This window comes from Engystomops pustulosus, chromosome 9 (genome assembly GCF_040894005.1).
Source record: "Engystomops pustulosus chromosome 9, aEngPut4.maternal, whole genome shotgun sequence".
Lineage (NCBI taxonomy): Eukaryota > Metazoa > Chordata > Amphibia > Anura > Leptodactylidae > Engystomops > Engystomops pustulosus.
The window spans coordinates 25,018,539-25,032,756 of record NC_092419.1 but is presented as its reverse complement, the minus strand read 5'-3'; the positions used below and the strand labels follow the sequence as shown (position 1 = coordinate 25,032,756).

The 14,218-nt window shown below is 40.2% G+C and overlaps 1 protein-coding gene across 1 annotated transcript; it reads right to left on the bottom strand.

Moving 5' to 3' along the window:
- Positions 1-9,471: 9,471 nt before the first annotated feature.
- LOC140076412 (olfactory receptor 5G9-like) lies at positions 9,472-10,410 on the bottom strand. Its single transcript, XM_072122940.1, has one exon. The coding sequence runs from the start codon at positions 10,408-10,410 to the stop codon at positions 9,472-9,474; it is 939 nt and encodes a 312-aa protein (XP_071979041.1).
- Positions 10,411-14,218: the final 3,808 nt, after the last annotated feature.

Sequence of the window (14,218 nt, the reverse complement as noted above, 5' to 3'; positions counted from 1 at the left end):
CGACCCATGATAATGTTGTAATGTAAAGGCCTACAGATGGCTACGTAGCGGTCAACGCTCATGGCAGTCAAAATCGAAGACTCATTACCTGTTAATGAAGAGAAAAAATGTAACTGGGTCAGACAGGCCGAGGTAGAAATCATGTGGTTGTGGGTTGTGAAGATAACAAAAATCCTGTGTAGTGTTGTGGTGGAGCTGAATATGTCTATCACAGACAGGTTGGACAGGAAGAAGTACATGGGAGTGTGCAGGTGAACGTCAAGGCAGAAAAGAAGAAAAATTGTAAGATTTCCACCAAGAGAAATGAGATAAATGAGAAGAACCAGAAGAGAGAGAAAAATGTGTAACTCAGGAACATCTGAAACTCCTGTAAGTCTAAATCCTGCTATTGTGGTCTGGTTATTGGATCTCATGGATAGACTTTTCCTATAAAAGTGAAAACATTCACATGAATGGACAGTAATACAAATATCTGAATAGAAACTGATTGTGGCTCCTTAATGACCTTCAACTAAAAACTTGGACATATTGGTAAATAATCAAAGACACTTCACAATGGAAATTTTTTAATTCCTCATACAAAGTTCCTTGGACTAATTTCTTTTTAAATATTTGTAAAATCTTTAAATTTCTTTCAAATTTGTGTGTTTGATCACTATTTACCATCCAATTTACCGCTATTCGAGTATAAGCCATCCCGAGTATAAGCTTAGGCACCTAATTTTACCACCAAAAAATATGCCGAGTATAAGCTGAGGGTGGGAAATGTATCGGTCACTGCCTCCCCAGTATATAGCCATCCAGCCTCCAGTGGTATATAGCCTGCCAGCCCCCAATAATATATAGCCAACCAGCCCCAGTAGCATATAGCCAGCCTGTCCATTGTAGTATATAGCCAGCCCCATGTAGTATATAAGCAGCCCCCTTTAGTATATAGGCAGCCTGCCATGTGTGGTATATAGCAAGCCCCCAGTATGGCCAGAACATAAAAAATAAACTGAGTACTCACCTTTCTGATGCCCCAGGAAGGTTCTCTTCTTACTTCATACGTGCCGGCACCAGCTCCAGCTCAATGTAGCTTAATGCAGTCTCACACTGGTGGCGACAATGCGTGTGAAGAGACACTAAGGTTTATTTACTCAGGGTCGTGTGCTGCACTATCGTCCGACTTTGCAACGTTTGCAGGTTTTCTGTGGCTTTGACAGGTACTTAACAGGGGTCCGTGCTGGGATTGTGTCGTACGTGATCAGGTTTTGGTGCAGCTGCGATGGCTTTCATGCGACAGAAATCAGGGGGCGTTCTGGTTGGACGATCCAGCGGATTCGGACTGACCACAGAATTTAACCTTTAAATTGTGTCACAAGACCAAGCACTTATATAAACCAGGAAGAAGATGGTGAACTCCGGCGGACCAGAGTGGGGAAGCGACACATGCAGGATATCGGGCGCACAATCTTAGTTAATCACGGCACAGTGCATCATAAACTCGCTGGACCGGGTAAGTAAATGTGCCCCGATATTTTAGCAGGTGACTGTGCCTTTGATGCTGCCCCCGATATTGCTGCAGTTGGTGCTGCCTGAGGTAAGAGACTCAACTTGCCTTATGGACAAGTACAGGTTGAAGCTGAACACATTGTACAAGGTGGTAGTCCGTACATAATACTGAAACCCCGATCTGCTGTGAAATCATCCTCAAGCTCCCCATATAACCTGCTATAAACTGATCCAATCAGTGTATGCATAGACATCAGTGTAAGGAGCTGAGCAACAAGATAACCTGCTAGAGAGGGTAACACACAAGTATGTCATACAGCCACCATAGGGGCAATGCAGTGTAGTCACTTACCTGCTAGAATATGATGCAAGAACAAAGAGAAAGAAAGTAAAACAAAGACAATGGTATTGGTGTGACATGGACAGAGCACATGTAACATGGATCACACACAAGACACCAACATTTATACATCTCTCCAACCATGGGAATGATATCTCAATGGGCTTTTATAAAATGTCAAAGGAAATAAATAATTATTGCAGGACATATGTATATAAAGAATTATATATTTATCTTAAATGAAGAAAGCATTGAAGACATGAAATCTCTATAATATATTCAGAGGTAGTGTTAACCCTTAAAGACTTTACATATTTTATCTTACACATTGAAGTGAATCTTGAAAAGCTAAGAGACCCCTTTGACTAGCCTCAATGAAACAGAGCCCTGTCTGCACGGTAGCACTGCCGCCAGCTTCTGTGTTGGATGTAGCTCCGGTTTGCAGGGGCAGATTAAGACTGCCATGGGCCCTACAAGTCTGGATTCACTTCCTACATATGGTACTAGAATCAGCTTTATGGGGAATGGAGGATGTGTCCCTTCTGCCTTTATTCAATCTGGGATTTCACGACCATTGGAGAACATTTAAAGGTCCTGAAATAGCTCTTGTGTACTTGTGTAATGAGAGCAGGAACAGATGTATAGGGAAGGGTGAAACTCCTTCTCGGGATATGATTTGGTATGTGGTTTTGGTGGCTACGGCCCCCTAGAAGGCTTGGGCTACCAACCAAACCACCTATAATATACTCCACTACTGCCAGTTTGCAGCAGGATTAGGTCAGTCCAGAAACCAGCCCAGATGGCTTGTAATGTTAGACTGAGAACATGGACGTGTGGATTTGTGGATTAAAATAAATAGCAGATCAGTTTAAATTCAGATATTTCATTTGGGCAACTCTATTTACACAAGGGGAACCCACATACAATAGACGTTACAAGAGGATGTTACAAGCAAGTTCGGCAAATAAATAATAAGTCAGTTACCATGGTGTTGCACCAACACTGAAGGTCGAATACGGCAAGTGGTTGCAGGGTTTTCTCCAGCACAGTTTTTGGTATTACCTTCCCCAGAAGATAACAAAGATGTACATGTCTCCTGAGATTTTAACCCCTAAGTTAGACACTCCCTGTCTCCCCCAGGGAGGGTCCTGGTGTTCCTCCCACTTGGGTTGAATCTCTGGACCTTTCCAAACCTAGGACAGATCAGAACTCCTCAATGGAAGATCATAGAGTAGCTGTACCACTGCCATCGGAACTCCAGCATGTTTGGACACCAAACATGGTTCTGATTCTATGCTTTCCATTATGAGTTCTACATATAAACCAACCCCAGTGTCCTGGAACAGATTGAGACGCAGGTGGACACTCATTGCACTCCCTAGATGCTGAAAATGTAGTCTGCACCTGGCTAGGACACATCATAACTTTCTTTGGGCAGCTGTGGGTCATGTTGTGGGGCCGGTAGAAACAACACACCTCAAGAATGGGAATTTTGCACTTCTACTTGTTACATTGAATTGACATCGTTATGTAGTTTGCATACACATATGAGATGATTCCAAGCTTGGTAGAAATGATCTACCAGATTGTGGGGAACAATTTCTCCTCCTATTTCTTGTAAAATTAATATTTGGAGCTAAAGCAATCTATGTAAATTCTATGCAATACATTCAGGCTCAAAACCAGGTCAAAACTTTCTCTTCTCTTTAGATGGAGTCAAAATATTTTGATAAAAAGTTAAAGTCTATTGAATACAGATAAAATGACGTGATAAAAATTGAAATGAAATAAACCCCAAATAACAATAAGAAATTTAAATAACAGGAGCAATTACATAAAGAATATGATTCCTAAGATCAGGACACCTAAAAAATTCTTAACGGGTTAGCAAACCTGTTATTTGCAGCTGAATTTTATGAGGGGCATAAAAATACGAGGATTTATTATGAATTTTTTTAATTTTTAGGCTGAACAGAATTGGTAATTTTCTTAAAGGGAACCAGAAATTTAAATTAATCCACCTAAAATAAATACAGCATAAAAATTATTGAAAAGCATTGCCCTTATCGCTAAATTGTTCCTTTCTGAGGCTGCAATATTTAAAAAAATCAGTGTGTAAACTTACATGTAACTTCCCTTAGGTGAGTCCAATAATATTAAATGAGTCTTTCATATTCTATGTGGCTTTGATTGTCCTGCCTCTTTGTTCCTGATTGACAGGTCTCACTGCAAGAACATGCTGCTGTATGGAACTAGCAGTTAGGAACCATCAGGCAATATTGAACTACTGACATTTACAGCTCTATCTGCTTATTATTAAATAACACAGGTTCCCTTTAATAATGTGTAAAAGTATAAATCTAAAAACATAAAAAAATAAAAATAGAAAATATTAATTTATTACAATAAAATATTTGATTATTTAGTTAATTCATTAGTTAGTTTAGTTATTCAGTTATGCAGTAAGGAAATGGCAAGCATGAACTAGAAAAAAGAAAAGGACAGTGAACCCAAGGCTTAACTCCCCTTCATAGCTTTCTGTATCTAATTGCCCAGCCTACCCTAAGCTGTAGGTGACAATTAGTCGAAATATCCTTAATGTGCAAAAATGGAGACAAAGACTGGACAATACAAACATAGAAAAGTAGTTTACAAAATACAAGTCAGAACCAAGACAACCGTAGTATAGTACAGAATCAATAGGCAAAAGAGATGGTCAGAAAACAAGCAAAGGGTCAAGGAATCCAAGATACAGAAGTAGAGATAAACAGCAGTTAGCTCTAAAGGAGACTTACAGCAACAATAGGGGAGATGGCAGGCAAATCTTTCATGCCTCAGTCCAGTAGGTGATTGGACTAGTTCCTTGACATCCAGACAAGACAATGCAGAAATGTGAGTAGAGGGAAATTCTGTCCATCTCATCTAACTTTAAGTGGTATTCTCACCTGGGCATTCATATTTAATTTAATCTGATTTTAATAATTTTCTAATTGATTTATGGGAAACTTTCACACAGCTACATTTTTTTTTAAATAACATCCAATTGAAGAAATGTTTATATATGATAGAGGAATTATATAGCATGTGAATCTCCAGATGAGAACAACCCTGTTAGTAACCCAGAACAAATCCACAGAAGACAAACAAGTGTGGTATAAATCAATTAAGACAGCCAGGAAGGACTAAATCAGTGTTCAGACTAGTAGGGACAGAATGTAACCTAAGAAAAAAAATCACACTCAGCACATCTTCAACTGTATGGACACAAGCACAGATGTTATACTAGTTTTTCTGATAGTAGTATCTAAAAATTAATATTATAATTTCTGAAAATTGCTAATATTCCAAGACTTCTGCCAAATTTTTTTTTTTTTAAGATAAATGCATAATATATTATGTAAAATAATCAGTTTGACCTTATTACCAATTACATTATTACAAATGTTGGATTTAAAAGATTAGTCCAGAGTGTTTAAGGGTTGATGACCCTTGACATATTGACATGTTTATATCCATTTGATTGAGGATTGAGCCATTAGAATTTTTTTCCATTTGTTTGAAAAAATAGAAAGTTTTCGCTGTAGAGCAGATTTTACGTCCTTATTTTTCAAGCTGTAGATCAATGGATTCAGCATGGGGACAATGGCCGTATTAAAGAGAGAAAATATTTTGTTAGATCCCATGTTGTTCCCGGAGACAGTGACAACATATTGTAAGAACAGAGATGAATAGAAGAAGACGACCACCATGATGTGTAAGGAACACGTGTAGAAGGCTTTACGCCTGCCAGCATGAGAACGTATTCTTAAAATACTTGTAATAATAAAGACATAAGTAGCTATAATAAGGACAAGTGAAATAAATATGCTCACATTGCTAACAATAAGAACATTAAGATCCAATAGTGTTGTGTCACTACATGTTATGTCCCGGATCGGCAAAACATCACAAAAATAATGATCAATTTCTTTAGAAATGTAACAAGTGAACCTTGAAATGAACACAACGGTAGGAACCATTATTACAAACCCAAATCCCCAACTACCTGATGCCAGAAGACCACAGAGTCTCCAACTCATGGCGTTGTGATAATGTAGGGGCCTACAGATGGCTACATAGCGATCATAACTCATGGAGGTCAAAATCAAAGACTCGTTACTTGTTAATGAACAGAATATGTATAACTGGGTCATACAGGCCGAGGCGGAAATCATGGGGTTTTGCGTTGTGGCAATAACAAGAATCCTGTGTAGAGTTGTGGTGGAGCTGGAGATGTCTATGATGGATAAGTTGGACAAGAAGAAGTACATGGGAGTGTGCAGGTGGACATCAAGGCAGACCAGGAGTAGAATGGTTAAATTTCCAACACAAGACAAGAGATAAGTGAGAAGAACCAGGAGAAAGATGAGAACTTGTAGCTCAGCAGCATCTGAGACACCTTTAAGTCTAAAGTCTGTTATTATCGTCTGATTTATGGAACTCATGGACTCAACTCACCTTTTATTATTAGTCATCACATAAAGATACAAAGGATTAAAACTTAATTGGAGCTTTGTTTCTATCTGTTGGCATTAAACAAGAACTGGGTCAGACTGATGCTGTCTGATTCAATATGTTATTCTTACACGTTAGTTTGCATCATATAACTCAGCTCTTTGGCTTTAAAGGAAGAAGTAAAGGCAATGATCAGGCAGTACAGTATCAGGTGTCATGAAAACTAGTCATTACTCGTCCTTATATAAAAAGTATAAGGCTACATTCACACGAACGTATGGGGGACGTATATACGGCCGACGTATATGTAGCAGATATGCGTCCCCCATACATCGCAATGGCCTCACGGCACTGTACGGGAGCAGTACAGTGCCACACACATGCCGCACCGTATCGTTCCGTAGCCCGTAGAAAGAGAACATGTCCTATGTCTATGGAATACGGCGCCGTGTGCTGTGTATTTCTATGGAGAGGGGTGGGGATGAGTAGCGCTCTGCCCCTCCTCCTCTCCACGGGCGCCGATGTATGCCCGCTAAGGAATATAAATAAACAGTAAAAATCATAATTGATTTGAAGAGACCCTAAGCTTTCAGTCAAAAGGAGGAGGTGGGGTTTACTGGCATTTTGGGGGAAAAGTTGACTTGGGCCTACACATATGCATATTAGAAAAATTAATTAATGTTCAGTGCCTCAGTGGCAGATAATTTTAGATGATATGGGGAGTTTTTTTTACTTACCAGCAGGAATTACTGGTCTGAGGGGTAAAATTCTGGTGTCATGTTTTTTCTTTGATATATGCAGGCTATTATGTAGTCGTTGCTAGATATTTATATTACTCCTTTACACTATAGCTTATCATATACACTCACCGGCCACTTTATTAGGTACACCATGCTAGTTAATGGTTGGACCCCCTTTTGCCTTCAGAACTGCCTCAATTCTTTGTGGCATAGATTCAACAAGGTGCTGGAAGCTCCTCAGAGATTTTGGTCCATATTGACATGATGGCATCACACAGTTGCCGCAGATTTGTCGGCTGCACATCCATGATGCGAATCTCCCGTTCCACCACATCCCAAAGATGCTCTATTGGATTGAGATCTGGTGACTGTGGAGGCCATTTGAGTACAGTGAACTCATTGTCATGTTCAAGAAACCAGAGATGATTCCAGCATTATGACATGGCGCATTATCCTGTTGAAAGTAGCCATCAGATGTTGGGTACATTGTGGTCATAAAGGGATGGACATGGTCAGCAACAATACTCAGGTAGGCTGTGGCATTGCAACGATGCTCAATTGGTACCAAGGGGCCCAAAGAGTGCCAAGAAAATATTCCCCATACCATGACACCACCACCACCAGCCTGAACCGTTGATACAAGGCAGGATGGATCCATGCTTTCATGTTGTTGACGCCAAATTCTGACCCTACCATCCGAATGTCGCAGCAGAAATCGAGACTCATCAGACCAGGCAACGTTTTTCCAATCTTCTACTGTCCAATTTCGATGAGCTTGTGCAAATTGTAGCCTCAGTTTCCTGTTCTTAGCTGAAAGAAATGGCACCCGGTGTGGTCTTCTGCTGCTGTAGCCCATCTGCCTCAAAGTTCGATGTACTGTGCGTTCAGAGATGCTCTTCTGCCTACCTTGGTTGTAACGGGTGGCGATTTGAGTCACTGTTGCCTTTCTATCAGCTCGAACCAGTCTGCCCATTCTCATCTGACCTCTGGCATTAACAAGGCATTTCCGCCCACAGAACTGCCGCTCACTGGATGTTTTTTCTTTTTTGGACCATTCTCTGTAAACCCTAGAGATGGTTGTGCGTGAAAATCCCAGTAGATCAGCAGTTTCTGAAATACTCAGACCAGCCCTTCTGGCACCAACAACCATGCCACGTTCAATGGCACTCAAATCACCTTTCTTCCCCATACTGATGCTCGGTTTGAACTGCAGGAGATTGTCTTGACCATGTCTACATGCCTAAATGCACTGAGATGCCGCCATGTGATTGGCCGATTAGAAATTAAGTGTTAACGAGCAGTTGGACAGGTGTACCTAATAAAGTGGCCGGTGAGTGTATATGGTTCTTTTGGTTGGGGGAGCAGTTTGGAGTTTTGGTGGGGCTTCCATCAGACTTAATTCCAGCCCTTAAATTAAACAATGAGATGACCAATATCTAAACATACATTGGATATGTAGTAATGTTATCTCTAACCTTATGATTTTTCAGTTTCCAAGGACATCTACCATAAGTTAAATTATGTAGATGTGTTCTAGTAAGAAGTTCTTAAGGAACATCGTTCCTCGGGACTACTTTTATTATAACTCTATATCCCTCAGAAAAATACAGTTATAAATGTAATGCAAATTAGGCTCTATCACCCAAGTGCCTCAAAAAAGCCTAGTATCTTAATGTATGCACTCCCCCCATAGCGCTAGCAGTCCCGCCCAGTTCCGACCCCCTGGAGTACATAAATAGGTGACGGATGGGGCCGCTATGGTGTGCATACATTAGAATACTAGACTCGGGTGAGGTAGTCCGAGCGTCCCAGGTTTATTTGCATAACTGTTACAATCCAATATTTCTGCGGGATATAGTGTCATAAAAAAAAACTTCTTACTAGGACACTAAACTGATGGTAGATGTCTTTTAACCACACGATAAGCTGTAAAAGTGTCTAAAATATGCATAAAACCTTGTAACACTATGCAATCTACAATTGTTCTATATATTATCCATAGATATATACAGTTTCCATATATACATTCATATCTCAAGTAAGTAGGTGACGCAAACTTTATTACACCTATATAGTAAATGTTCTTAGAGGATATTTTTATAAAGGTTCTCGTGATAACTAGGATTTCTACTGCTTGTTCTTCTACTTGGGCTTCCAGTGATAAAATCCAATTTTGGGTCAAATTTAGATAATTGGATAAGTGCCATTTGATTCTTTCTCAACTGGGGATACAAGCAAAGTTAATTATTAGTGGCGGGATGTGATGGATCCCCTGGAGAAAGACTCTTTTTTCACTGGGAAATTGATGGTGGTCTAAAATCCTAAACTCTAACCTCGAAAGTCCAAATGAAAGTATCACAGAATATAATTTTCATAGATCCTCTTTAATAAAGAAAAAAAACCTTATTTTAACATAACTTTAACAGGGCCTAGACTCTTTTGTAAAGCCCTTTTTACATCTTTATTCTTGAGGCTGTAGATCACTGGATTGAGGATAGGGACAGCCGCCGTGTTAAACAGAGCAAAAAGCTTCTTGGACTCCAAAGTGCTACTTATATTTGGTGTCAAATATTGACTGAAGAGCGTTGTATATAGCAATATCACAACCGTAAGGTGTGAGGAACATGTGTAGAAGGCCTTCAGTCTTCCAGAACTGGACCGTATCCTCAGAATGGCGTGTATTATGAATATATAAGACACAAAAGTTAGGAGAAAGGGAGTCAGCATCATGGGAAATATGGCTTCTATCAGGAAGAGCATTTCAACAAAACTTGTGTCTTCACAAGAAATTCTTATGACGGGAATAATGTCACAGAAGAAGTGGTTGATCTCAATAGAAAAATAGCAAGAGAAACTATACACCATACCAACAGGGGGCATAACTTCCAAAAATGCAATAATCCAACAGGCCGAAGCTAATATTCCACAAGTTCTAGCATTCATAACCAGATGGTATCGTAGAGGTTTACAGATGGCCACGTAGCGGTCGTAGCTCATGGCTGTTAAAATTGACAACTCGAGCAACTGAAGTGACCCAAAAATGTACATCTGGGCCATACAGGCAAAGAATGAAACTCTTTTATCTCCAGTTATAAAATTTGTAAGGACCTTATGCAATGAAACTGTGGAAAAACAGATGTCTATGATGGACAAGTTACCTAGGAAGAAGTACATTGGAGTGTGGAGACGAGGGTCCTTACATGCTATGAGAATAGTCAAGTTACCAGATACTGTGATGAGATAAAACATGAGAACCAGAAGGAAGATTGGAAGCTGTAATGCTGGATTATCGGATATCCCCTTAATGATGAAAAATGTGATTGATGTTTGGTTTGTTCGCATTGTGGCCAAGTTTAATTATCTGAAAGAGAACATACATCAATTTACAGTACAGTATATGTACGGAAATACTAATAGTTTTTGCCTTAAAGATGTTATCTGGAACTTTAATATTGTTGACCTATCCTTAAAATAGGATACTAATATCCCCAGTTTAGCTCCTAGGTGCCGAGCAACCTCCATTCATTTTGTTCCTACCGTATCTATGATATATTCTTCGGTGGCTATTGGTAGGACCAAAACCTACCCCCCCACAAGAAAATTTGTGAAACATTAAAAGAAATCTTGACCATGGACCGGTCCTCCACAAAGGAGAAGCTCTGCCATTGCAGGAAATGCAGTTTGGAAAGAAGAAGTACTTTCAGAAGAAGTATTTCTATTTCTGTTTTTTGCTACTTGAAGACTAAATGCATATCCAGGTGGTTCTTCTTAAGGTCCAAGAAGTCTGGATCTAGAAACAGATGCCAGTGCAATAGTTTTTCAGATTCTAGGGACCGTCCAGAAAAAGGTTAGACGTATCTCTACTGAAGAAGCTTAAATTGTCCCTAGATCTAGGTTGGTACATTTTAATAGAGAAACTTGACACCTTCTATTTTCATAAGCTCTTCATGAGACTGAAGTCTTCAGAAGGTTGGAGCTACTGTAGCTGGGTTTTTATATTGAAGCTGAAATTATAGCATTAAGTATGTGGAGCAATCGCCTCATGAGCTTGGTCTTCCTTGTCTGAGCAGTGAGTCTGGTCTCAGGAGCTGGTACTTTACCACCCCAGGATCTGGTCTCAGCAGCATCATTTGCATCGAAAAGTCCATGCCAATAGCATGTATGCCTACACCCCGTCTCGTTGGCCATGTCCTTTTACCTCTATTGGTTCATCATGATGGACATATTTTTCCCCATCATTCTGCCGTGTTAATGTGATAGGGTAACACTTTAGAGAGTCCCTATTTTTTTTCTTGTATAGAGCTCTAAATTCATTACCCTAGCACAAAGGTAAAGATCCTTTTTGTTTTTTGAGCAATTTTTTTTTCATTCATGTTCTGTTCCTGTACAAAAATCACTATGTGCCTTAATGTTTACCGGAATCAATGATAAATTAGTGACATCAACAATCACCATAATAAAGCAAAGAGATAACCCTGTCCTGCACTTACATAATCTGCTCACCCTCCTCGATAACGTTCTCTCATACTGTGAAAATTTTGGTCATAGTTGGACTTGGTTCTCTGTTGCCCGTTCTCTCTTCTTCGTAGATGTAGACATTGGTCACACAGAATGGAGCTGCTAATAAATATCTGCCTGTACATATAGCATGTCCTAGGGGATAAGTGAACCCTTGTCAAATCCTTAATTGCCAATTATAGAAAAATTACATATAATTTTATATACATTTGTGACGCTCCTAATAAACATAAATGTGTCTATCCTCCAGTGTGTGAAACATTGTAACAGGGGAAAACAACCGGCAAACCATCATTAAAGAGAATGTTTTGTAATAATAAAAGTAGAGGTCATATATTATGCAGTGATTAATAGGATTATAAAAGAGACAGAGGATAGAAAATAATAAAAATCTTTATGTCTATACCGCAAACATATTCAGCTGTGCTTTACACAATATAGGTTATATTTACAGATAAAAAATACAAAGTAATCAAAATGTGCCAAAAGGTATGAAAAACAATGTATTGGGGTCCGTTAGGCTACGGGGGAACAGAATCTACATCTATTTAGTAGTAGGGGAAACAAATCTTTGATGATATCATGAGCTGCAGGTCCTTAAAGGAGACCTGTCACCAGAATTTTACCCCTCACATCAGTAATACCTGCTGGTAAAGGGTTAAATGTCCTCCCCATATCACCTAAAATTATCTGCCACTGAGACTCTGTACCTCAGTTACAGACATTTTTCTAGTATACAAATGAGTATAGTTGAGTCAACTTCTGAATAGAGGAGTTATGTTTTCTCCAGGATGCCAGTGAACCCCACCTCCTTCTTTTGATTCATGGTGCCTCTTCAAATCTCAAACTGAGCAGACAGGAAGTCCTCTCCCTGTCCACTTCCTGTCCTTAGTAAAATGCCTCTGACTGCATAGGGAATTTAGCAGTGAGCACTGTGTTGATAGCCCGTAGGCATATAGACGTTGGACTAGGGACTGCAGGCAGTTAGAGGTGAAATGGCACATCCCCTTTAAGAGAGTGTTGTGTCTGGCAATCGTGGGCTACGTGACCGGGGGCAGGGCTAATGGTAGCCACACCTGCGGGGGCTGAGCTTAAGTGATAAAAGAGGGCTGTTGATGACACTTACCCTCTTTCTGGAAATCTTCCCTCCCTATTACTGATGTACTTTTTTATCAAAATGTCACAGCAGGAAACTGAATTGGGGAAGTCATTTTCAGAAGGACAATGGTCACAATGTTTCTCTCTGGCTCAGAAGGCAGTCATAGCCTCTAAACACCAAGAAACTAGTTATAAAATTCTGACGAGATGGTACAGAGTACCCTCGCTACTACACAAAATGTACCCAAATGTCCCAGACAACTGCTGGCGTTGTGGATCGATGGCAGGTACAATGTCCCACATCTGGTGGCGGTGCCCTCGCCTACAAAGCTTTTGGCCCAAGGTACTTCAGGTCATTGAAGAAGTCACAGGCCTTAAAATACCCAACACCCCTGAAGCAGTGTTACTATTCATGTTTGATATTCCCATCTCAACATACAAGAAATCGTTGGCAAAACACCTCTTGCAGGCAGCCAAGACAATCATTCCACGGAAGTGGAAATCTGACTCCCCCCCCACATTGAGTGAATGGTTCGGGGAAGTAGCCCTAACGCACAGAATGGAGGAACTCATCGCTCAGTCCCCAAAGGACCGTATGCGATTTTCTAAGACGTGGTTTCATTGGCAGCAGTTCTTGAGCTCCCAATCCTATCGCACATTACAAGACTAAGGTTTCTGTGGAGGTGGTGCAACTGGGGAAAACTACAACCCCCTGTCCTCATCATTGATACCATTACATGCCCCTCCTCTCCCTCCTTCCGTCCTCCCCCCATCCTCTCCTAACCCCACTTACCTAATCTTTCGTTCCCCCCCTCTGTACCCCCCCTCTATCTCCTATCTTCTCAATCTATATATGTTATGTGTATTGGCAACAAGGTTTGCCTTAGCTTAACCCCAATGTATAACCTTTTAAGACAAAGATAATACTATAGTGAAGATCAGTTCTTATTGCTCGTTCTTGTTATAAATGTTCCCTCTTTGTATCTTTAACTGGAATATTGACTTGTTAACTATGCATGCCCTAAAGGCAAATAATGCATAAATTCATAATATTCTGTATGTTTCTCAACTTAAACCAATAAAGCCTTGAGTGATAAAAAAAAATCCCCTCTGACGAGGCTGGCATTTCAGGTGCCCTTAGTCTGTTATTATGTTAAGTGTTAATAAAGTTGCTACTCTATGAGTTAAAAGGGTTAAATTTATTCAATGAAGCTGTGGCAGACTCCCTGATGTCACTCCACAAGTTTAAGCATATTACCTGTGTCTGTGGTTCATTATTTAAAGGGGACAGCAGGTTCTTAAGTTTTGGGTACATAATTTTGCATGCAGTCTAGAAAACTGAAGATCTTGTTACCATTCCACACACCCTGCAATGGGCGAGCCAAGCAGAAGTGGATGGGGGTCACACATGAATGGGCGGGGCCGACATAGTCAAAGGCTGAAAAAGTTTAGGGACTGATTTTACTGGTGGGAGGAGACAGATTTAAGCTGGTACCCCTGTGCTGCACTTTTCAACAAAGGCACAGTGGGGATG